The 25,439-nt window shown below is 43.9% G+C and overlaps 2 protein-coding genes and 1 long non-coding RNA gene across 3 annotated transcripts in view; 2 read left to right on the top strand and 1 right to left on the bottom strand.

Moving 5' to 3' along the window:
- LAMC2 (laminin subunit gamma 2) overlaps positions 1-12,791 on the top strand; it is a 74,228-nt gene extending 61,437 nt beyond the window's left edge. Inside the window, exon 23 of the mRNA XM_032291187.1 lies at positions 12,685-12,791. Coding sequence (XP_032147078.1) covers positions 12,685-12,767 — 83 coding nt within the window. The 3' untranslated portion in view covers positions 12,768-12,791. The remainder of the gene's footprint in view (positions 1-12,684) is intronic.
- The window catches only part of NMNAT2 (nicotinamide nucleotide adenylyltransferase 2), a 172,465-nt gene continuing 147,546 nt past the window's right edge, over positions 521-25,439 (bottom strand). Inside the window, exons 9-11 of the mRNA XM_032291188.1 lie at positions 12,747-12,848; positions 12,545-12,612; positions 521-4,800 (exon numbers count right to left, since the gene is read on the bottom strand). Coding sequence (XP_032147079.1) covers positions 4,698-4,800; positions 12,545-12,612; positions 12,747-12,848 — 273 coding nt within the window. The 3' untranslated portion in view covers positions 521-4,697. The remainder of the gene's footprint in view (positions 4,801-12,544; positions 12,613-12,746; positions 12,849-25,439) is intronic.
- On the top strand, positions 9,860-10,836 carry LOC116560020. Its single transcript, XR_004272745.1, has 2 exons — positions 9,860-10,084; positions 10,590-10,836. It is a non-coding gene; the product is annotated as an uncharacterized LOC116560020 (long non-coding RNA).

The following is a 25,439-nucleotide window of genomic DNA, read 5'->3' as shown; positions in this document are numbered from 1 at the left end:
AATACATGTTGTGTGATATAACTGAAGGTGAAATAAGAACTAATAATGACAGCAGGATTGAACAGTTAACAAATTATTCACTTTTGCTTGTTTGCATTGCCAAAGAAAATTGCGAGTTTAACAAGCTCTGTTTCAGTTAAGATCTTTTCATGCTAAAAAGTTGTTCAAGTTTTTAATTTTCACAAATACAATTTTGTTTCATAAAGTACTAATTTCATTAAGGAGCCAAAGTTAACCAACACTGGACTATGCAAATTCGTCAAGATCTGAGATTTAATTTTTTTAAAACGAAGAAAACGGAGACATAATTTACAAAATTACTAATTATTCTTTCCTTTATCATCCTTGGGTGTGGCTATACATACTTTAATATTACACATGTGGCATGAGCTGAACTAGGCTGGAAACCGCTTGTTCTAAGTACATTTTTACAACTGTTGTCTCCTGTCAAGTAAGATTATGAAGAAAAAGTGATTAATGCTGCAAATCACAGAGAAGGTTCTAGACCAAGACACAAGAGTCTAGTAGCATTGTCTTATTTATTAACATAATTGAAACATTTTGCATAAAACTCTTGCCCATGACTATTCTAGCAACAAAATTTTACTCAAAATATTTCACTGTGAAATGGTATTGCAACTTGAATATCATTTTTTATTAATGAATTGATTTCCATAAAGCAAATCTTACTCTTAAAATGGCAGATTATGTGTTCAAAAAGTGATTCAAAAAAAGCTTCCCCCTCCCCATGCCAACCCTCAAGACCATGTGGATCCAGCTGAATCCTCAGCCCCAGGACTAGACTAAGATGGCAGGAAAGAGCCGTTAACTCATTCCTAACCAGAACAGGCTAATAGGACACTCCAAACTCACGCTACAAAGAGACCACATGAAGAGGCGAGTGTACAGGGCAGCTATAAGAAGGTGAAGACTGGATGAATTTGGCAGAGCATATTCATCGCCATTACTACAGTGCTATTCCTAAGGTGTCCTAATTGTATGAGCTACAAAATCGGTCCCTGTTTCCATTCTTCCCATCTCACCTGTTGGCCCTCCTGCAGTAGGTAGCCTTGGGAGAGATCCTGAGCTTTTCATATTCTATCGTTTTTATTTTTGCATTACTGTTTGGATGAGTAAAATGTAATAACATGCTTCTCTCTCTTAGTCCCCTAAAAGTGTGTGTGTGTGTGTGTGTGTGTGTGTGTGTGTGTGTGTGTGTGTGAGTTTGGGGAGAGTAGGTTTGGGCTGCTAAAGTACAAGTTGTTTCTCCCTGTAATTCTCTCCCTTTTGCTGTACTTCAGCTATTGAGTCTCACTTTCTACTTAATTTGAACAGCAAGTTCTTTAATTCTTTCTGAGAAGCTGGAGCTTGAAACTAGAGAACACTGTTGAAAGGCTGGCCAAGCTGAGACAGGAAGAACGGCTTCTCTAGAAGCTCTAGCTTTGGGTTACAGGCACTTCAGTAAGAGACTTTTCCCCGCTGTTCCTATGTACATTCAAGGAAAATGAAAGCAAGAAGGCTCTAGAGGCTACCTGGGGTTGGGGGTGTGTGACTGAGGTACCCACTAGCAGCACAGCCCTCCCAGAGGACCATTCCTTAAGGACAGTCATTGACAAAAAGGGTTTTCCTCCTGCCTGTTCTTACATCAGCCACTTTCAGAAACATGGGAGGGACACTTTTTGCTGGTGGGCAGGAAACAAAGCTCCAGACCCCTCTGGACATGATTGTTGCAGTTCATGCCTTTCACACAACCTCTGAGCCATGCTAGTCTTGGATTGGGCTTTACAGGAAGGAGCAGGACCCCAGAGGCGAAGTCAGGGCCCAGAGGTTATCCTGTTGGCACGTGAGGCACCACTTCAGACTCTGAATCATCTTTCTGGTTTTGGCTGTGGCTGGGTCATGGTCATAGCATCCTGTTCTGGATTCAGTTGTACTCTGACCTTTTCCCAGCAAATGAAGAGTAGGGTGGAGTGGGGAATGGATGATTCTACCCAAAAAAAAGATTCACTTTCTTTTTATATTAAATAGGAAACCTGTTTTTAGTGCAGCGCTTGTCATCCACAAAGCTTCATTCCTAGAAATCTACGTCTATGGCACCTGTTCTTTGTCTTGATTCATCTCACCTTCCGTCTCCACTCGCACATGCCTTCCGGCCGCACACTAAGAGTGCAGAGTGTAGGCCAAATGCAGATTGACAAGAGCTTAGTAACAGAGTGGACCAAAGAAATAAGCCTTCCTCAGGTCTGCTCATGTGGGTCCTCATAAATTCCATCCATAACTCCAGGTCCTTGAACAAGCCACGTTTCCCCAGGAAATTCAGGCTCCTGTTTTCCTTTGTTTCATTTCCTGGCTTACGACTGTTCTGCCTGGACAAAGACTCTTCCATCTTCCTTTCTCCAGCAATAGCATCATCCTGAGCAATCTCTGGGTCTTCCTTCACCTCCACAAAGCAATTCTTTCTTGGATTCACAGAATCAGTTTCTGGGATTTCCTTTAAGCTGTTGAGATCTCTTTATTTCTAACGGAAACCTAGCAGTGGCCTTCCTTACCGTCACACCCTCCCCTGGGACTGGCATTACTAGCTGTGTGTGGGGAGCACCTGGGACAGACATAATTTAAGGTAAAGATCCCAGGATAAGGCTTGGGAAGTGTAGAAATCACATGGGCACCTGGTCAGCAACGTGAGGAAATGGAGAGTGTGTTATGACGGCCTAGGTGTCAGGGAAACAGTATCCTCTTGTCAGGCCCTATACCTGCTGGCTGACCTGGACCAGCCATTTAATCCCATGGGCCTCTGCTCCCTCACCCTTTAAAGGAAAGTGTCGGATCAACTGAACTCTCAAGTTTTTTTCAGTTTACTATTTCATGATCCCTAGTCAAACACTGAGACCCCAAAATAGGATTTTCCTTCCTTCCTCTGAAGATTATTTCAAAAAATCCAAGAGGAATAACAGACCCTTTGGATGCTGCTCTATCATGTTCTTCTGTTAAATCAAGTTCCTTTTCCTGCAATTGAAGGATGTTGCAGATGTGAAATGTGTGGTAAAGATTATTGTCTTTGCTTTCAAGTCTTACCTGGCCCCTCCTGGCCATAGCTGGTACTCGATTTTGATAAGAGAATCCTAGCACTCAAGGACTATTGCTCAAAGGCCAGAAACCCAAGAGCCAGAGACTGGATGAGAGACACAAAGCTCAAGAGAGCAATTTCCTTATGGCCCTCAGGACATGCGTGAGACCCTAACAACCTGGCGAAACTGTCTGCGGGAGCAGAAAGGAAGGTAGAAAATTCGGGGAAAAAGGAGTGAAACAACTTAGTGGCTCCTGACCCCTCCCAGATCTCCCTTCTGGGAACGCACTCCTCTGTTAGATTTTCTCAGACAGTTCCTGCAGCTTCTGGGCTCTGCAGGGGCTAGAACCAACCACAGAAACAAGGCTAAGGCACTGCTTCTCAAGAAGGAGCTGACCCCAGGCACTGTCGGAGTTACCTCAGCTGGAGAGGGTGAAAATCATCAGTTATCATCAGGGCAACAAATTGCTTTCTCTTAGGTCATCCGGGACTTACAAGATGAAAGAGACTTTTCCCAGCCCAACAGATAATAAATAATTCCAGTTAGCAAAGACCTCCAGGGCTGAGTGGACTCCTAATATTTTTATTAAAGACACGACTGTGATCTGGATCAGGTCCTGCCTATGTGATTCTTCTCAGATGCAGGAATGTGTTTAAGCATGGCCTCCAGCTGTCCCTTGGAAATCCCTGGCTGGTAGGGAACTTGCACTGTGCCATCAGCTACAGCTCACAAAGTAAACGAACAGATGCCACCAGGAAATGAGGATGGACTGGCTGTGTGTGATCATAGCTCAGAGCATAGGGAAATGGTCCTTTGAAACTAAGGAAATAGATTCAAATTTTTCTGAGAAAACCCAGATTTGCCTCCCAGGTTTCAGAACCTGAAAATCTCAATCCTGATCAAAAGTTGCTGCTGCTGCTGCTACTGCTGTGTGTGTGTGTGCGTGTGTGTGTGTGTGTGTGTGTGTGGTGCTGGAGAAGTGGAGGTTGCTTGGCCTTCTCTACTGGGTGTGGCCCTGATGCACTCACTGAGTGCTGAGGCTGGCTACAGTGTCCTATCAGAGGGGAAGTAATACCACAGGAGCACATCAAGACTACAAACATAAAGAACCATGGACTGATCTCATCTGAGTTCTACAAGGAGTGAACAAAGAAAAATAAATAAAAGAAAGAAAAGAAAAATAGCCCTTTGTAGTAAAGGGCATGCTGGGAAGGCGAGAGCCAGAGCTGCCTCCCCAGAGCATGCTGGGAGGATGGGCACCAGAGCCGCCTCCCCAGAGCATGCTGGGAGGATGGGCACCAGAGCCGCCTCCCTAGAGCATGCTGGGAGACGGACACCAGTACATCTCCAAGGACTGCACTTCCCCCGACTCCCACCCCATTTCCTCACCCACCCCCAACCCGGAGACTAGAGGAAAGTCTGTCCAAAGATGACTGTGGAATAGGGAATGCCATGGTTCTCTGCAGGTCCCCACACTATGGGGGGTTAAGTCAGCAAGTAGGGAAAACAGTCAAGACGAGGAGATGGAGAAACAGAGAGGCAGGAGAGAAACGGGGGGCTGACAGAAATGGAGGGGCCGCTGTGTTGGTGGAGGACGAGGGGAACGTGGAGCCAAGCGCTGTGTAGCTGCTAGCCGGAGGCATTGATGTACAGCTGGCTTTTGAGGATGTAGTCGATGACCGGCTGGGACAGGTAATCCACAACATGGCCGTCCCCATGCTGCAGGGCCAGCCTGCACAAGAAGAGACGTCAATCAGATGTACATCCACACCCAAAGCAAGCCAGGAGAACTGGCCTGACCCCTGTCTCCCCAACCCCTCATTTCTAGCCTTTGCTCAGGTTTAGTAAATGGTTCTGTATTAGGAAAAGCCCTCTTGCCTCCACAACTCCTTCCCTGCTTTGGTGATGCCATTTGTCGTGGTTCTGCCACTTCCTAGGTGACAGGCCTTGGGCAAGTTATTTAAGGCCCTCTGTTCTTCAGCTTTTTTCCTGTAAAATGAGGGTAATATCTGGGCCACTCTCGTTATTCAAAGGATTAAATGAGTCATTATGCAAAGCACTTAGAAGAGCACCAGACACAGAGCGGGCATCTAATGCATTTACTATTCTTTTTTGTCAAATAAATTGTACTGTGTATGTTTAAGTCATGCAATCTGATGTTGTAAGATACATGTATATTATCATCGTATAATATAGTATATTATGTGTTATATACTTATATTTTTTATAATTTATATATTATACTATATTATTTATATAATAGTGTTATGTTATTTGTATAACAGTATTACTATATTATTTATATAATATAGTTTAATATAGTGGAACAAATTCATATTAATATATCCATCATCTCACTCAGATACCTATTTGTTCTTCTTGTGGTGAGAATAGATATAATCTACTAATTTTGCAAAAATGCTAAATACAATACACTATTATTAGCTATCATACTCATGTCACACATTAGCTCTTTCAACTTGTTTGTTCTACATTTTTGCTACTTTGTATCCTTTGACCTATATCTCCCCATTTTCTGCCCTCCACACTTGACCCTGGTAATCACTGTTTTGTTCTCCGTGTATTTAAGATTCCACATGTAAGTGACATCATGCAATATTTTTCTTTCTGAGTCTAGTTTATATCACTTGGCAGAATGTCTTCCAGGTCCAGCCAAGTTGCGGCAAATGGCAGGATCTCCTTTTTTAAGGCTGAATAATATTCCTGTGTGTGTGTGTCTGTGTGTACACTACATTTTCTTTATTCATCCATTGATGGACATCTAGGTCGTTTCCATATCTTGGCTACTGTGAATAATGCTACAATGAACTTGGAAATGCAGATATCTTTACAAGGTAGTGATTTCATTTCCTTTGGGTATATACCCAGAAGAGGGATTGCTGGGTCATATGGCAGTTCCATTTTTAATCTCTATAGGAACCTCTATACTGTTTTCTGTAATGGTTGTACCAATTTACATTCCCACTAACAGTGTACTAGGGTTCCCTTTCTCCACACTCTCATCAACATTTTTATCTCTTGTCCTTTTGATAATAGCTATTCTAATAGGTGTGAGGTAGAATCTCATAGCGGTTTTAAATTTTATTTCCCTGGTGATTAGTGATGTTTAGCATCTTTTCATGCACGTGTTAGCAATTTTTATGTCATCTCTGAAGAGACGTCTACTCACGTCTCTGGTGTGTGTGTGTGGTTTTTTTTCGGTTTTTGTTTTGAAAGACAGAGCCTTACTCTGTTGCTGAAGCTCGAGTGCAGTGTGCAATCATGGCTCACTGCAGCCTCAAACTCCTAGGCTCAAGCAATCCTCCTGCCTCAGCCTCTCAAGCAGCTAAGACATCAGGTAGGTGCTACTATGCCTGGTTAATTTTTTTTTTTTGGCAAGGGGCAGAGGGGCGGTAGGGGTACAAACAGGGTCTCACTATGTCTGTAACTCCTGGCCTCTAGCAATCCTTCCACCTCAGCTTCCTAGTGTGCTGGGATTATAGGTATGAGCCATCACACCCTTCCCCTTTGCCCAGTTTTTAATTGAGTGATATGTTTTCTTGATATTGAGTTGTGTAAGTTTTTTTTTTTAATAAATCTTGGATATTAATCCCTATCTAATATATGATTTGAAAATATTTTTTCTCAATCCATAGGTTGCCTTTTCACTTTGATTGTTTCCTTTGCTGTAGAGAAGCTTTTTAGTTTGAAGTCTCCCTCCCTCCCTCTATCTCTCTCTCTTTCTTTCCTCCCTCCCCTCCCCTCTCTCTCCTTCCCTTCCCTTCCTTTTGTAGCCTGTGCTTTTGGTGTGACATCCAAGAAATAATTGCCAAGATCAATGTCAAGGAGATTTTCCCCTGTGTTTTCTTCTGAGAGTTTTATTGTTTCAGGTCTTAAATTTAGGTCCTTTATTCATTTTGAGCTGAGTTTTGTGACTGATGTCAGATATGGTCCAAGTTCATTCTTTTGCATGTAGAAATCCAGTTTTCCCAGTACCATTTATTGAAGAAACTAGCCTCTCTTTATTGTGTCTTTTTGGTACCCTTGTCAAAAATCAGTTGACCATGTATGTTTGATTTATTTTTGGCCTATTCTGTTCCACTGCTCTGTGTGTCTGTTTTTATGCCTATATCATATTATTTTGATTACTATAACTTTTAATATAATTTTAAATGAAGAAGAAGTGTGATGCCTCCAACTTTTTTTCTCATAATTGCTTTGGCTATTCAGGGTCTTTTGCAGTTTTGAGCAAATTTTAGGGTTGATTTTTCTATTTCTGTGAAGTATGAATGCCCCCATTGGGATTTTGATAAATGGGGGATTTATTAAATCTTTATATTGCCTTAGGTAGTATGGACATTTTAGCAATATTAACTTTTCTGATCTATGAACATGAAATACTTTTCATTTATTTGCGTCATCTTCAATTTCTTTCATCCATGTTTTATACTCTTCAGTGTACAGATTTTTCACTTCCTTGGTTAAATTTATCCCTAAGGGTTTTTTTGGTTTGTTTATTAGTTTTTTTCAGACAGAGTCTCACTCTGTCACCCAGGCTAAAATGCAATGGTGGATCTTGGCTCACTGCAACCTCGGCCTCTGGGTTCAAGCGATTCTTTTGTCTCGGCCTCCGGAGTACTAGGATTACAGGCACATGCCACCATGCCCAGCTAAATTTTGTATTATTATTAGAGAAGAGGTTTCACCATGTTGGCCAGGTGATCTCAAACTCCTGACCTCAAGTGATCTGCTCACCTTGGCCTCCCAAAGTGCTAGGATTACAGGTGTGAGCCACCATGCCCAGCTGTCTAATTGCTGTTGATAGTACTTTCAGCACTATGTTGAATAGAAGTGGAGAGAGTGGGCATTCTTGCTGTATACCAGATCTTAGAGGAAAAGCTTTCATTTTCTCCCCATTGATTATAATGTTAGCTATGGGTTTTAAATTTTTTTTAATGGCCTTTATTGTGTTGAGGAACTTTCCTTCTATAGTTAAACTGCCAAGAATCTTTATCAAGAAAGGATGTTAAACTTTGTCCAATGCTTTATCTGCATCAATTGATATGGTCATGTGGTTTTTATCTTTCAGTCTATTCACGTAATGTATCACATTGGCTGATTTTCACGTTAAACCAGCCTTGTGTGCCAGGGATAAATCCCACTTGATCATGATGTATAAGCTTTGTGTTGTGTTGTTGAATTCAATTTGCTAATTGTTATTATTATTTTTGAGACGGAGTCTTCCTCTGTAGCCCAGGCTAGAGGAATGCAGTGGCACAATCTCAGCTCACTGTAGCCTCTGTCTCCCAGGTCCCAGTTCAAGCAGTTCTTCTGCTTCAGCCTCTGGAGTAGCTGGAATTACAGGCACATACCACCATGCCCAGCTAATTTTTTGTATTTTTAGTAGAGACAGGGTTTAACCGTGTTGGCCAGGTGAAACCTGACCTCATAATCCGCCTACCTTGGCCTCCCAAAGTGCTGGGATTACAGGCATGAGCCACCATACCCGGACAATTTGCTAATATTTTATTGAGGACTTTTGCATCAATCCTCATCAGAAATAATGGCCTACAGTTTTCTTTTCTTTTGGTGCATTTTTCTTTCTTTTCTTTTCTTTTTTTTTTTTTCTTTTTTTGATACAGAGTCTCACTCTGTTGCCCAGGCTGGAGTGCAGTGGTGTGATCTCGGCTCACTGCAACCTCCACCTCCTGGGTTCAAGTGATTCTCCTGCCTCAGCCTCTCAAGTAGCTGGGATTACAGGCACGTACCTCCATCCCCAGATAATTTTTGTATTCTTTGTAGAGATGGGATTTCACCATATTGTCCAGGCTTGTCTTGGACTCCTGACGTCAAGTAATCCACCCGCCTCGGCCTGCCAAAGTGCTAGGATTACAGGCATGAGCCACTGTGCCCGGCCTCTTGTGGTGTTTTTATCTGGCTTAGGTATCAAGGTATGTTGGCCTCATAGAATTTGCCAGGGGGGTATTCCTTCCAGCTGTATTTCTTTGAAGAGGTTAAGATTACAGCTCATGCCTATAATCCCAACACTTTGGGAGGCTGAGGGGGGAGTGGATCACTAGGTCAGGAGTTCAAGACTAGCCTGGCCAACATAGTGAAACCCTGTCTCTACTAAAAATACAAAAATCAGCTGGGCGTGGTGGCAGGTGCCAATAGTCTCAGCTACTTGGGAGGCTAAGGCAGGAGAATCACTTGAACCCAGGAGGCGGAGGTTGCAGTGAGCCGAGATCATGCCACTGCACTCCAGCCTGGGCGACACAGTGAGACTGTTTAAAAAAAAAAAAAGTATTATATTAATTATTCTTCAGAATTCAGCTCTGAAGTCATCTGGTCCTGAGCTTTTTCTTTGTTAGGAGTTTTTAAATTACTACTTTATTTGTTATTGGTCTGTTCAGGCTATTCCTGATTCAACCTTGGCAGATTATATTTTTAAAGGAATTTATGCATGTCCTCTAGGTTACCAAATCTGTTTGCATAATTGTCCATCATAATCCCTTATGATCCACCTTATTTCTGAGACATCTGTTATAATGTCTACACTTTCATTTCTGATTTTATATATTTGATTCTTTTTTTCAGTCTAGATAAAAGTTTGTCAATTTTATTTTTTTCAAAAAACCAACTCTTCATTTTATTAATTTTTTCTATTCTCTATTTAGTTTTTCTCTAATCTTTATTATTTCCTTCCTTTGGGTTTAGTTTGTTCTTTTTCTAGTTCCTTGAGGTTTAATGCTAGGTAATTTATTTGGGGGTCTTTTTTTTTTTTTTTTTAACATGAGCATTTATTGTTAGAAGCTTCCCTCTTAGAACTATCCTTATTTAATCCTTTCAGGTTTCTCTTCATGCTGGTCTCAAAAGAATGAATCCTCTTCCAGGGATTCTTGGGATTCACTACATCTTTTCCTTCCTACAGAAGCCCATGGAGGAGAGGCACCAACAGGTATAAAGGACTCCAGTGACACATTTTGGCTTCTGCACAGTTTTTTTTCCAAGCCTTGGTGTGGCTGCTTCCTGTTCTCTCCTAACACAATAGTCTAGGTGTCAGACCTAAATGAACTATTTGTAAAAATTCATATACTTCTCCACATACCTAGATTCTAAAAGGCGTCTGAGCTCTGCCTGTGAGATCTCCCTGGAGACCAGCTCACTGCCTTCAATGCATGCACTGTCCTCGAAACTACCTATGCAAAATTATGACTGAGACAGTGAAAGAAATCTAACTTAACTGACTCCATGTTGCTTCTAACCTCCAAGCTGTCCTTGTTCATTCCTGGGTGTAGGCTGAACTAACTTTGGGAGAAACTTGTTTATAGTTTAAACAAAGACAGTAACAGCCCTTTCCCGAAGCAGACCTACTTCTTGGCTGGGGACTAGATTGTCTTTGTAGGACTGACACTGGCCATAAGATTAGCAATTATGGTTTAGGAGTCATGCAGCTGGAGGCTACAAGATTCTGACCCTCTCTAAACTGCTCCTGAGATCAGTGCTTGGGATATTTTGTAGACCCTGCACTTGATGGACCAGCTGGCACCACCCAAATCAATAAACCGGCTCATTTGAACTTGAAGTCCCCCACCCAGAAACTGACTCAGCGTAAGAAGACAGCTGTGACTTCGTATGATTTCATCTCTGACCAATCAGCACTCCTGGCTCACTGGCTTCCCACGACCCACCAAGTTATCCTTAAAAACTCTGCTTCCTGAATGCTCGAGGAGACTGATATTCGTAATAATAAAACTCTAGACTCAGGCTCTGCGTGAATTACTCTTTCTCTATCGCAATTCCCCTGTCTTGAATTGGCTCTGTCTAGGCAGTGGGCAACGTGAACCCCTTGGGTGATTACACACTGACCTTGCAAGCTAGGTCCCTAAGTGCCTCCTCACATAGTTAAGCTTTTTGAAAAAGTGTGTATACCTGTGGCTCGGAAGCACATTCCTTAGCCCATCCCCCACAAATTCGGATTCAGTGGGCCTGGGTGGGACACAGGAATTTGTACTGTTGTGTAACTCTGCATGGTGACTCTAATATGCAGCCATGCTCGGAACCACATCCTGCAACTCGCCCCTTATTGTCCATTGCTCTTGCCCTCACCTCACAGTGGGTGCGACCCTTATGAGTGTCTCTGTAATTGCCTTTCAGGGAAGAAGACAATTACTTTTAAAGTCTTGGTCTCATTTGATTTCTATGAAAGCTGTGACACAGATGGCAATGTTCTCCATCTTTGTACCCTCTCTCACCTTGGATTCTTGGCCACCACTGCTGGTGATTTCTAATTGCCTTTAACTTTCTATCAAATGCTAAAATGTTTGCGATATTCTCTATAGCCTTCTCTTCTTGACACTTTCTGTGGGCTTGTCCACACCTAGAATTTTAAATGACACGTATACATTTGTGGCTTTCAGTTTTACACTTCTAGGTGTAAAATTCTGTATATTTCACCATTCCACTCAACATTTCCACTTTGGGTTTGTGGTAGAGACTGTTAACTGGCCCCTAATACCTATTATTTCCTTCTTTGGGTTAATTATAGAGCATCCTGAGTTCCATCTGGGCATGTGGCTGCTAAGCTACAAAGTCTGTTTCCCAGCTGTGCTCCATCCTCGAGCCAGTGGGATGCAAAGGGAAGTGGTATGCACAACTCTGGGTCACCTTAAAGACAAAGCTTCTTGCCACGGGCTTCACCTTGCCTTTTCCCGCTGGCTGAGAAGGACCACTGTTGTAGCAGCTCTGCACCCAGAGATGGAAGCTTCATATGGATAAGGCCATAGATTTCATCTTTGACTTCAGTAAGAGGGAACTAAATATCTAACTTACTTAAAACTCTGAATATTGGAATCTTTTTGTTTTGGCAGCTTATACTATACCCTTATCAAACATTATTCCATAAGCACTTCCAACTAAAGAGTCCACAACTGAAAACACCCTCTTCTCCCCTTAAAGCAGCTAAGACTAGCTAACAGACTGTCTCCCCTTTTAAAAGTAAATGGCTGAGGCCGGCACAGTGGCTCACACCTGTAATCCCAGCACTTTGGGAGACCAAGGTGGGCAGATCACTTGAGGTCAGAAGTTCAAGACCAGCCTGGCCAACATGGTGAAACCCCATCTCTACTAATAATACAAAAATTAGCTAGGGGTGGTGGTATGTGCCTGTAATCCCTGCTATTGCGGGGGGGATGTTGATGCAGGAGAATTGCTTGAACCCGGGAGATGGAGGTTGCAGTGAGCCAAGATTGTGCCACTGTACTCCAGCCTGGGCAACAAGAATGAGACTCTGTCTCAAAATAAATAAAAAAAAATAAAAATAAGTGGCTGGGAATAAATGAGGTCTAAACACGAAGCTGAACACCAGGGCAGCAGATGTCTGCCTGAATCTCTGGGTCATCTTTGATGGAGGAAAGTTATGTGGAGACTTGTAAGCTGGGTTGACTAAAGTCTCTCTGGCCATTGGTCAAACATACCTGCTCTTGGTTGAGCTGACGACAGACATGGGATGGTTGATGTCATCCTTCACCACCATGATGTTGTTCTGAGGACAGAGCAGAGACAGTCAGCTGCCAGACCCTCCCACTAAACTCCTTTTGCTCTCTCACTCCTCCAGCTGCCAGGACTCTCAGAGAAGGGCCACATCACAGAGGTGCACTAGCAGGACGGAGGACTCACTTTGTATTTGCGGAGTATTGAGGAGTGATTCATGATTCGGTCTGTGTCGGCCGCATCCCGGGGCACCACCACAATCCCAAAGTCGCCAACAATCACCTCCATCTGAAGAAACAGAGAGAGGGCCCTTTGGTACCACAATCCCAAACTCCTACAAACCAATGACTTAGCGTGGCAGAATCCTCTCCCGTTCTTCCACACGGAGCCCCAGGCTTCGGTCCTAGACCGGCCTTTTTCTCCGCCCCATCAGCCAGCTCCTTCAGGGAACACCCTTAACAGTGTCAACAGAATAAGTGAAAGCATTGCCTGGCACACAGAAGTCGCTTAATAAATCCTCTAGATGTCAAGAATAAATGAATTCTTACATGTCTGGGCAAGATCTCTCCAATTCCTGAGGCTCCCATTGAGTGCACAATGCTGCAGAATCCTATGAATGACGTCACATCCTTACCTGGTAAACACCCTCTGGAGTGAAAGAGACTCCTCTGTTCAGCAAGCATATTTGAGCCCTCAGATGGATGTCAAGAGAGGGACGTCATGAGAGGGACCAAACACTTTTCTGTCTCACCCTCATAAAAACTGCTGGGGGACTCAAGGGCAGCCAAGAGCAACAAGGGCTTGGAATGCATCCCTGGGCACCCAGGCTGTGGTAGGGAGATGATGATGATGATTAGGGTCACTTCAGAGATCAGCCTTTGATAGAAGCTTTCATTTCTCCATATGAGAAATGAAACTTTTTTTTTTTTTTTTTTGAGTCATGGTCTCACTCTGTCACCCAGGCTGGAGTGCAGTGGTACAATCATGGCTCACTGCAGCCCTGACCTCCTGGGCTCAAGCAATCCTCCCCCTTCAAATAGCTGAGACCACAGGCACATACTCCCATGCCTGGCTAATCTTTTTTTATTGTATTTTTGTAGAGAGGGGATCTTGCTATGTTGCCCAGGGTGGTCTCAAACTCCTGGGCTCAAGTGATACTCCCCACCTCAGCCTCCCAAAGTATCGAGATTACAGGCATGAGTCATTACACCTAGCCAAAACCTTGTTTTCATGTAAAAGAAATAACATTTTTATTTTCTGACCATGGATGCAATGCAAGCTTAGGAATCCAGAAAAAAAAAATACCAGTCAATTACAACCACACAGTCCAGGTAACGACTATGAACGGCCTAGTGTATATCTGTAGTATTTTTCCTTTCTGCAAATAGGTGTCTATATCCACAATTGGATGAAACTACAAAATTAGTCGTTTTACTTACGTTTTTTCATTTAGTATTGTATTTTGAGCATTTTCTCACATTAAAAATTATTTGGAAACATAACAATCTGTATATTTTATACTATGTTATATTAAACTGGTCCTATATTGTGCAAAGTTGGACAGTTACTTCTGATATTTTGCAATTATACATAACACTTTAATGAAGATCTTTATACATAAATATTTTATCACATCTCTGATTATTTCCTTAGGAAAAGAAATGATATAATTGAATATAAACTGGTCATAATTCTTGAGACATATCACCAAGTTGCTTTCTGGAAATTTGTGCCAATTTTTTATTTTGAAAGAGCCTGAAAGTTATGGCATTTAATAGACTTGGCTGTAGCCTGGGCATATTACTGTTTAGATCTTGGACAATGCCTGCTTTGAGGGCTAGGGACCCAGATTTTTTCCCATAATTCTCTAAACAAGTGGCACAAAAACAGATACACGGGGGCACGGTGGCCCCTTCTCTCCAGGGGATTTCTGCAGAGGATTTCTTCTCTCCAGCAGAATTCCATTTCTAAGGCTGATTTATTGGTTTTTTTGTGTGTGTGTTTGTGTGTGCACTCCCGAATACTTCTGTCCACCTTTACCCTGCTTCTCCTATTGCTTACAACTGGACCTAGACTTGAAGCTGGAGTGCTGGTGTTGCTAAAATTAAAAATTGGCTGAGTGTCTTAGGAGGAAAGTTGTAAGAGAAGTTAGAAAGCTGGGTATAGAATATCAGGGCACCATTGGATCATGTAATCTGGAAGATGTAGAGCATTGCACAACTATTGTTGGTGTTCAGACCAGGTAAACTGATATTATAAACCAGAAACGGTAGGGAGAGGCAGGGCAGGGAGTTGGAGTTACAGCCAGCTCCTTCTGCCATGGCATTTAGGATATTGCACTGGGACTCACTACTTAGACACTGGTTCTCAAACTTGGCTACGCATTTGAATCACCTGAAGGACTTTAAACATTTCTAAAGCCCAGCTCACACCTGAGATCAGTTAAACCAGAATCTCTGGGGCTGGGACTCAGGCAGCAGTAGTTCTTTAAATTTCCCAGATGATATCAATATGCAACAAAGTTGTTGAACTAGTGGTCTAAGTACTGAATTAAAGGTCTGGGGAAATTGGCAGAGAAAGATAGAAAAGAGAAGAGAGGAGAAGTGGGGGGGGGGGGAAAGGAAAGAGGGGGGGGGGGGGAGAGGGGAGGAAGGGGAGAGGAGAGGAGAGAAAATCTATCCAAGCTGGTATCCATGGGGATCCCTAAACTGCATGGTTATGTAGATGTTTCAACATAATCTAGTATGAATTGCATAATATAGGATCTGCCTTCAAATTGATTCTGTAAACTTGATGAATGTTTCATATATGATGTTTATAATAATGGGTCTATATAAAGTGAGCATTCTAGTTAAAATCATGAAAATAATGGCTCAAAATAGCAGTCCTCGTGGGGGAATTGCCCTGTGGGTGACATCAGTGCAGCTGCTGCTCTCCACTCAGCACCTAATGATCTGAGTGCCCAATCAATAACTGTGCCAGGCTGTTCAGTGGGTGGCAAGCAGATGGAGGCCTTTCTGCTTAAGATGTTTTCCTTTTCCAAAAACAGTGACAGACTTGTCCCTGGGAATCACAGATGGGTCGAGGGACACAGGATCTATGAGACAAGATCTGCAGCTTTAGGGGATCAGGGCAGGGGTTCAGGCCAGAGACTGCAGATGCTCTCTGCGCCTTTGGCCAGACACTGTTTTTGTGGCAACTGTTTGGAGGATTCTGGGAGAAAATCTGGATCCTTTGCCCCCCAAATCAGGCCTTACTCAATAAGCTGCACTGCTTAGAAACAATTTTCCTGCTGGAGGGTATTTGTATGTATGTGTGTGTGCCTGTGTGTGTGTGTGCGTGCACGTGCGTGTATGTGTGTATGCATGTATGCATGTTAGGAAAGGGAAGGTACTAGGTGCTAGAGTTGGTGAGATGTGCCTTCAGTCCAATGAGTACCCGTCTCCCTCCAGGAGCTCAGCTGTCCTCCCCACCCCAACCCCCTCTTGCCTGCCTTCACCAGGCCTCCAGACACTACCCTCTCCTGGTTTTCCTCCTACCTCTCTGGCTGCTGGCTACTTCTTTTTGGCCCCCTGTGCTAATTCCTCCTTTTCTATGACTTTGTGTCACTGGACTCCTCCAGGCCTCCATCCCTGGCCATTCTTTCTTTTCTATCTACACTCACACCCTTCATAATTACAAAGCTTTAAAAGCACACTAAAGGCTTCCAAATTAACATTTCCAGTATTAACTTCTCTCCTGAACTGCAGGAGATATATCAGCTGCCTTCTCAACATGGCCACTTGGATAGGGCATCGCAAACATAGTATGTCCATAAGCTCCTAGACCCACTAATGTAAACAGTTAAACCAACCACTCCCCTCAAAGAAATGGTTTTTCTATAAGATTTTTCATAAATAGAAATTCTCTTATAGTTGCTCAGACAAAAAGCTTTGATATTTTCCTTGATTCCTCTCTTTCTCTCATATCCCACATTCAATCTATAAATTAGTCCAATGGACTCTACCTTCGAAACAAATCCAAGAATCTGCTCATTTCTCACCATGTCCATCCCTTCTGTATTGGTCCAAGCCTCTTCTGGTAAGCTGAATAATGAACCCGAAAGATATCCAGGTTCTAATCCCTGGAACCTGTGAATATGGCAAAAGAGACTCTGCAAATATGATTAAACTAAGAATCTTGAGATTATCCTGGGTTGTCTGGGCAGGCCCTAAATGCAATAACAAGTACCCTTACAAGAGGCAGAAGGAGACTGGACCCAGAAGAGAGAAGACAATGAGAAGATGGAGCAGAAAGAGATTTGAAATGATACACCGTGAGCCTTGAAGTTGGAGGAAGGGACCGTGAGCCAATGAATGCAACAAATGCAGCTCTAGAAGCTGGAAAAGTCAAGGAAACCAATTTTCCCCTAGATCCTCTGGAGGGAGCATGGCCTTGCCAACATCTTGGTTTGGACCCAGTAAAACCTATTTCAGACTCTGACTTCCGGGACCATAAGAGAATAAAGATGTGTTATCCTAAGCCACCACGTTTGCAGAACTAGGAAACTAGTTCACCTCTATCATCTCTCCTTTGGATTGCTCTGGTCTCTCATGATTTTTTTGCCTTTTTTAGTCTATTTCCAATAGCAAGACTGATAATACTAAAATATAAGCCAAATTATGTTGCTCCTTGGCTCAAAATGTTTCACTTAAATATTACTTTCTTGGTGAGATCCTCTCTGGCCACTCGAATTAAACCTGCATCCCTTGTGCTCTCCCACCCCTTAAGCCTAAATTCTCACCAGAGTTGCACTTTCACCCTTTTGGTTCTCTAGGCAGCACTAAGGTGGCTGGCAAGAACAATTGCTTTACAAAAAATGGCAAAAAGGGAGCCAAGAGAGAGCACCTGATCCATTTTGTAAGATGGGTATGGTGTGAAAACACCAGCTATATGTTCCACATAAGAAATAATGGAAAAACATCAGTCCCAAGGATGCAAGAAACCAAAATTGCATGGGGTTGTGATAGCCTCAAGCGTTGTGCGTTTGAAGTGAGTCTTGCTAATCTGCAGAATGCTAAAGTTGCATTTAGAAAATTCAAGCTAATTACTGAAGATCTCCAGGGCAAAAACTGCCTGACTCACTTCCATGGCATGGATCTTACCCATGACAAAATGTGTTCCATGATCAAAAAAATGGCAGACCGGCAGGGCGCAGTGGCTTACACCTGTAATTCCAGCACTTTGAGAGGCCAAGGTGGGCAGATCACAAGGTCAGGAGTTTGAGACCAGCCTGGCCAACATGGTGAAACCCCATCTCTACTAAAAATACAAAAAATTAGTTGGGCGTGGTGGCGCACACCTGTAATCCCAGCTACTCCTGGAGCTGAGGCAGGAGAATCACTTGAACCTGGGAGGTGGAGGTTGCAGTGAGCCAAGATTGTGACACTGCACTCCAGTCTGGCCAACAAGAGCAAGACTCCATCTTAAAAAAAAAAAAAAAAATGGCAGACCATGATTGAAGCTCAGGTTGATGTCGAGACTACCAATGGCTATTAGCTTCATCTATTCCATGTTGGTTTTACTAAAAAGAGGCAACAATCAGATATGGAAGATCTCTTAGGCTCAGCACCAACAGGCCTGCCAAATCCAGGAGAAGATGATGGTAATCATGACGGGGTGGGGGGCTGGGGGTTGTTGTAGACAAATGACTTGAAAGAAGTGTTCAATAAATTGATCCCAGACAGCACTGGAAAACAGAAAAGGTTTGCCAATCTGTCTTCCCCATAATGTTTTCATTAGTTTTTCCAGAGCCAGTACTTTCACCATGAAGATAGTGGCTCTGGAAAAACTACTGGGGGAGAGACAGGAGCTAAAGTTGAACAAGCTGGTGGATAAGAGCCACTGGACCAAGAATCTGCTTAAATTCAGACTTTTAAGGGTGACAAATAACAAGTATCATTTGTGAAAAAAATAAAATAAACAACAACAAAAACAGATTCCCCAGACCTTACCTGAGAAATTTTGATACAGCGTGTGTCAGGGGGCTGCAGCCACTCTCTTTACAAAGCTCCCTAATCCTTCTGATGTGCATCTGCCTTTGGGAGTTTTTTTGTTTGTTTTTTTGTTCGTTTCTTTGAGACAGAATCTCACTCTGTCAACCAGGCTGGAGTGCGGTGGTGCGATCTCCGCTCACTGCAACCTCTGCCTCCCAGGTTCAAGCGATTCTTCTGCCTCAGCCTCCCGAGTAGCTGGGACTACAGGTGTGCACCACCACGCCCGGCTAATTCTTTTTTTTGTATTTTTAGTACAGACGGGGTTTCACGGTGTTGGCGAGGATGGTCTTGATCACCTGACCTCGTGATCCACCCGCCTTGGCCTCCCAAACGGCTGGGATTACAGACATGGGCCACTGTGCCTGGCCAGGAATTGCTGTTTTAAATCACATGGGCAATTGCCTAAGCTGCTAATATTTTGGCCTGGTTTAGGATGGGGTCAAAATGAGGTACTCATAGGACAGGTACCTCAGCACCTCTGAGAAGCCCAGCATGAATAAGGACATTCCCCCTGTGCCCTGGGGAGTGGGGGGTGTAAGGCAGACATCTGACCCCAGGAAGCATAGGGCATTCAGATCCTCTTCCTATGGAGCCTGCAGGAGTGTGCCCAGGCCTCTGGGACTGAACTCTTGTTTGTGCACGAGGGGACCAGCACCTCCCGTCTTCACGGAGAGCTCTCTGTGGGTCTTGCCCTCGGGGTTGGGGTGGATGAGTGGCCAATGCAGTAGAACTGTCCTGCAGGTCTACTCTACTTGGTAAATTTCATTTTTGATGGTGACCAATGTGACCCCACACCATGGGAAGGGTCAGGGCACAATCTTCTTCCCCCGCAGCACACAGTGGCCTTCAGTTCAGCACTGGCCTGTGTTGAGCCTCAGAGGTGGGGTCTGTGACATTCATCCTGCTTCTACTTCCTGCTCACGGCACAGCTTTGATCATATCTTCTCATCTTCTGGTCAAAGGCTCCCCAGGGGAGGCAGGGATAGGGATGGGGAGAGGAAGTGGGAGGGGGTAGACTCTGCTTCCCCAAATGTGGGGAATCTGAGGGAAGGATATGAGACATGTTGAGTCAGGAAGCAACTTGGCCTTGGAAGAGAAAACACTCATGACCCAGGCAGCAGAGCTCTTGGAAGGAACGTCAAGTTTGCTCATCCGTCCAAGAGGCTAAATTTCAAGACCTTCCCTGCTGGATTTAAGGGGATGCTTTGAGTGGGTGGATGCCTTGTGGTCTTAGCCAGGCATTTTCCTAGACACCAGGGATGCAGCATTGAGCAACACAGATATGGCTTCATCCCTTGGACAGATCACTATCTAGTGTGAGACATTAAACAAATGATTATTTTCAATTGTATCTACTGCTGTGAGGATAAGGGTAGGTTACTACTAGGTGGCTAATATCTTATAGTGACTAATATATTATGGGTAACTAGCAAAAGTTTGGGACACATCCCATGGTGGAGGCAAACTCTCTTATGAGCTGAACTCCTCCAACCAAGTTGTCCTCAAGTACCCTTTCATTCAACAAACTTTTATTGAATATATATGGTGAACTGGGCATTGCTCTGGTATTGGCAAATAAGACAGGCAAGTTTCCTGCACTCAAGGGGCTTACCTTCAAGTAGGGAGAGATCATAAACAAACAAACATATAAATAAGATAACGTCATGGCAAGGTGTGATGACTCATGCCTGTAATCCCAGCACTTTAAAAGGCCAAGATGGAAGGATCACTTGAGCCCAGGAGTTCTAGACCAGCCTGGGCAACATGGCGGTGAGACCTCATCTCTACAAAAAAGAAAAATTTATTTTAAATTAGCTGAGTGTGGTGGCACATGCTTGAGTTCCAGCTACTTTTGAGGCTGAGGCAAGAGGATCGCTTGAGCCCAAGAGGATCGCTTGAGCCCAGGAGTTCAAGGCTGCAGTAAGCTATGGTCGCACCACTGCACTCTAGCAGAGTGAGACCCTGTCTCTGAAAAATAAATAAAAAGAAAACAACAAGTAGAGTTAAATAATAATGATTCTAAAACAAAATGACCCTTATGTTGAAACCTAAGTGATAGGAAGTGAAGGGCATGGGGATATCTAGGAGAAGAAGATTCCAAAAAAGGCTACAGCTAGTACAAAGGCCCTGAGGTGGGGAAAATTGATCAAATAAACAAGGTGGGACTCGGGCACACAGCGGTCAGAAAAGGAGACAAGGACCAGATCATGATGAAGACGGGGTTTCATTCCAATCACAAAGAAACGCCATTAGAGTGTCTTAAACAGAGGGCTTGACGTCTGTTAGCAGCAGGAGACAATGTCTGTGGATTTTCCCTGGCAGGCTTAACTGGCAAGTTCCTCCACAGGGCCATTCTGAGATCAGCGAGCCAAAGCCTGACCTTCCCTCCCAAACAGCGCTCTCTTCTCAGGTACAGTACATCAGCGACTGCGGCCCACTTGTGTTTCTCCTCTGGATAAGGAGAGTCAGGGAGGCACATGGGGCCATGGGGAAGGAGAGGAAGAAACACTGATCAAGATTCCTGCTATGTGAATGCACAGTACTAGGAGCTTATTACATTTAATCCTTATGACAACTATCTTCAGAGATATGTGCCTCAGTTCTTACTTCATAGGTGGAGAAACCAGGACTCAGTGAGATTTAATAACCTGTCCACGCTGCACAGCTAACAAGTGAGTGGAATCCACTCTGGTCTGCCTTGAAGACTCTTTCCTCCACATCACACCTCTTCCAAATCCATTTTTAAGACTCATATTTTAGAGACTTGAAACTTTTTTGGTTAAAAAATATTTCTATTTGAAAATATATTCGCCCTTATTTTTTCCCCCAGCTTACCACAGCTACCAGCTTACCACAGCATTGAGAGGCTGGCACCTTCCAATTCATTACTCTGCATCACCCTTAGAGTATATAATTTTAGTATACTTCTGGATGAATTTAAAAAGATGCAAAGAAGGAACTTTGGCAAAGCCACGCAGTACGTGAGCAGCTTCTGAAACATGCTCCCTCCATTTCAGTAAAGGATTCTCCACCTTTCTCTGGCCCCTGCCACTCTCTGGAGGGAAGGCTGGATGGAAACCAGCAAGGTCAGAGTCCAGCAGGTGTAAATGCATTTCCAGGATGGTTCTCTTAATGCAAAAAAAGAGAAAGAACCATTCTTAAGAGAGGCTCCCCAGAGGAAATCATCCCCACTCCACTGCCAACTTAACTGGGGGTGTGGGAAGACAGGGGATTCCAGACTCAAGTCAACAGCCTGGAAACCAAACCAACAGTGCCTTTCACACGAGAACAACCAGAATCCCCCATTGGTAAGACCTGAGCCTCCTTCCTCTGAGCCTGTAATTTGGTATCAGTGGTGTCAGTGTGAGGGCCTAATCCCTGGGGAGCAAGAGTCCATCAGGCTTCCTGGCTGGAGCTGGACTCTCTGATAAAAACCATCTGAGCCTGAATAGCCAAATGTTTGTCTTTGTTCCATTTATCCTGGGGCCCTGGGATTTCTTCTGGAGTGGCTAATGCCCCAGGCTCTTCCTCTGTTTATTTTCTTTGGTTGTTTTCCCATAGCTGATGCATGTAGGAAGCAGTTAGCCCATGGCTGGTTGGCTGGAAAAATGTAGGATACAGCCAATTAGAACCAGCCTGTGGAATGCTAGGCTCTGAGGAATGAAAAAAAAAGAAAGACAAAACAATTCCTCAGTGGCCATATCTGGTGACTGATGTTCCATCCCCGAGTTTTTACTCTTTTGGATTCAATATTGACTTGCTCATTTGAAATGCAAATACTCCTGAGAGCGGTTAATACACGTAGTTATTAAACTTAATGATTTTGCTGCGTGCTCAAAAGTTAATACCAAATAAATACCAGGATCCACCTATTTCAACCAACCAGAACCATCTCCCCAAATTCGGTGGGTGTTCCCCTACTGAATATACCCTCTTCTCTACTTCAAAAGCTCTTATCTTTCTACCTACTTCACCCAGTCCTCTTCACCATTCAAAGCCCAGCTCAAGGGTCACGTCCTCCCCTATGGCCGGCAGCACAAGATAGATGGCGTTATTCCCACCTATTTGTTGGTCTCTCTGGAGTAAGGCTCTGAAGACTTGTTTAAAACAAGTCCTGCTCTGCCATTCAATAGCTTTGTGGTCTTGGACTAGTCACAACCCAGCAACCCATTTGAGCCTTGGTCTCCATATCTATAAAATGGAAATAGAGATTTCACTTCCCAGGAGTGTTCTGGGTGTTAAATAAGATAATCCATGAGAAACAACCCAAATGTTTATTGTCTGTCTTCCCCACCGGCAAGTAAAGTGCACAGTCAGGTAATATCTACTTTGTTTTCTCACCTGGCTGGGTGCTCAATAAGTATTTTAAAATAAGTGAATAGGTTGTGTGTGGTGGCTCATGCCTGTAATCCGAACACTTTGGGAGGCTGAGGCAGGCGGATCACAAGGTCAGGAGATTGAGACCATCTTGGCTAACACGGTAAAACCCCGTCTGTACTAAAAACAGAAAAAATTAGCAAGGTGTGGTGGCACGTGCCTGTAGCCCCAGCTACTTGAGAGGCTGAGGCAGGAGAATCGCTTGAACCTGGGAGGCAGAGGTTGCAGTGAGCTGAGATTGCGCCACTGCACTGCAGCCTAGGAGACAGAGTGAAACTCTGTCTCAAGAGAAGAAAAGAAAAGAGAGAAAAGAGAAGAGAAGAGAGAGAAGAGAAGAGGAGAGAAAAGAAAGAAACGAAAAGAAAGTAAAAGAGAGAAAAGTCAGATACTTTTAAACTGTAAGTGCCTCAAAGATAAATACATTCTATGTTTATCCTGGGCGCTTGATAAGTATTTGTTGAAAGATTGATTGATTGAAGAAGGAAATGCTTGAATCAAAAAAAATTTTTTGAGATGATATTTCACTCTTGTCGCCCAGGCTGGACTGCAGTGGCACCCTCTCGGCTCACTGCAACATCCACCTCCCGGGTTCAAGTGATTCTCCTGCCTCGGCCTCCTGAGTAGCTGGGATTACAGGCACCTGCCACCACACCTGGCTAATTTCTTTTATTTTTAGTAGAGATGGGATTTTACCATGTTGGCCAGGCTGGTTTTGATCTCCTGACCTCAGGTGATCTGCCCGCCTCAGCCTCCCAAAGTGCTGGGATTACAGGTGTAAGCCAACGTGCTCAGTCTTGAAACAGAATTTATTTGCCTGCTGGCTGCAGTGATGGACAAAGCAGCTGGCAGCATCAGATCCCTACACAATGGGTTTTGTTTTGGGGAGGGGAATGAGTGCAAATGCCTTCTGCTCAAATCTGCCCATGGTTGACCCTGTAGCCTTTGGTCTTGGCTTCCCATAGTCCCTGATCCATGCCTGGATACCTGCATTGATGCTGGTATCAGGAGGCAGCAAAGCAAAGGAGCAGGTCTCCTAAGGGAGACTGGTTCTCTAATAAAGAACCCGGGAATGCAGCAAGGTGTTGGGAGCTGGGTTCCAATCTCTGAGGCTGGTCCAGAAGTCTGGATCTTGATTTCCCTCAGAAATCCAGAGTGGATGTGCCAGTTTCCAGGACATACAGCAACTCTCTTCTATTACACTTGGGAGAAACTCGATGACTATGTATGGAATTTTTTCTCCATGGAATGTAAGAGGAAGGGTGTGTCACTGGTTAGAGGTCAGAATTTGCTGTGGGATAATGGATCTTTGTGCCTAATGGGAAATGCCACAAGGGATGTGTTTGGGGTTGGGATGGGGTCACCCCATTAGTCATGTAATTATATTTCTGGATGGAGAGCTTTGGTTCAGGAATCCAAAGTGAAAGAAAAAGCAAAACTGACTCAGTGGAGAGTAGGAGATGGTACTCGAGGAGGCCCTGGCAGTCCAGCTGTTCAACAGATGGGCTCAGCTGGTTCCTGGCCCGGCTGAAGGGCAGGCTGCTCCATAGCCCCTTTGAGCTTTCTTCCCAGACCTGTTTGAACCAGTGGCTTCCCTCCTGTCTTCTTTCTGAAGATTCTGGGGAAGATATGAGAGACTGGAGTGTGGGGCCAGGGCCTAGGACTTTTCCAAGAAGGTTTGATCTCCCTCCTGCCCTTCTGTCCCCGGTCAAGGGCAGTGTTAAATCAAGTTTGGCCTAAAGCTGTAGCCCTGCATATTTTAAGTTCAACCTAAAGGTTTCTCTGTACATGGTGAACCATAACAAGTGGAGGTATAAACAGGCTGTAGCCTGCATTTGTGCCAATCAATCACCAAGTTTTGGTCAATCAAATGTAGCCAGCTGTTCAAACTGTGTTGAAATATGGCTGTTTCTGTACTTCACTTCCATTCTCTGTATATCACCTTCCCTTTTCTGTCCATAAATCTTCCACCACGTGGCTGTGCTGGAGAGCCTACTCCAGCCTACTCTGACATGGGAGGCTGCCTGATTCATGAATTGTTCATTGCTAAATTAAGGTCTTTTAAATTTAATTCAGCTGAAGTGTTTCTTTTAACAGCAGATTTCAGAGTTTTGGCCTCATGGCATACAAGCAAAGAAAGGTCTGTGGTCAACAAGTATCACTCGGGGCACCAGGTTATAAAAAGAAATACACTCTGAGAAAGGGATGAATGAATAACAAACGAATGAAACCTGAAACAAGCAGGTCTCGCATATCTCATTTCCAGGGGTCGCATGGTTGGGAACTGAAATTCTGAAACAGGCCGTTTCCAGGCAAACTGCAGATGGTAGAACTTGCTAGTACAATAAGCAGAGCCCGCTCTGTACCCACTCCTGAAAGATGTTCCTTTTCCAGACCTTGAGATCCAACCTTCCCCAAATAAGGGCAGTAGACTATTCACTGAGGTGCTAACTAGTTTCATGCTCCCCAC

Source organism: Sapajus apella, unplaced genomic scaffold (assembly GCF_009761245.1).
Source record: "Sapajus apella isolate SASKATOON/1434 unplaced genomic scaffold, GSC_monkey_1.0 scaffold25, whole genome shotgun sequence".
NCBI classification, from domain to species: Eukaryota; Metazoa; Chordata; class Mammalia; order Primates; family Cebidae; genus Sapajus; species Sapajus apella.
The sequence above is the reverse complement of the archived record's forward strand: the minus strand, read 5'-3'. Positions and strand labels throughout refer to the sequence as shown.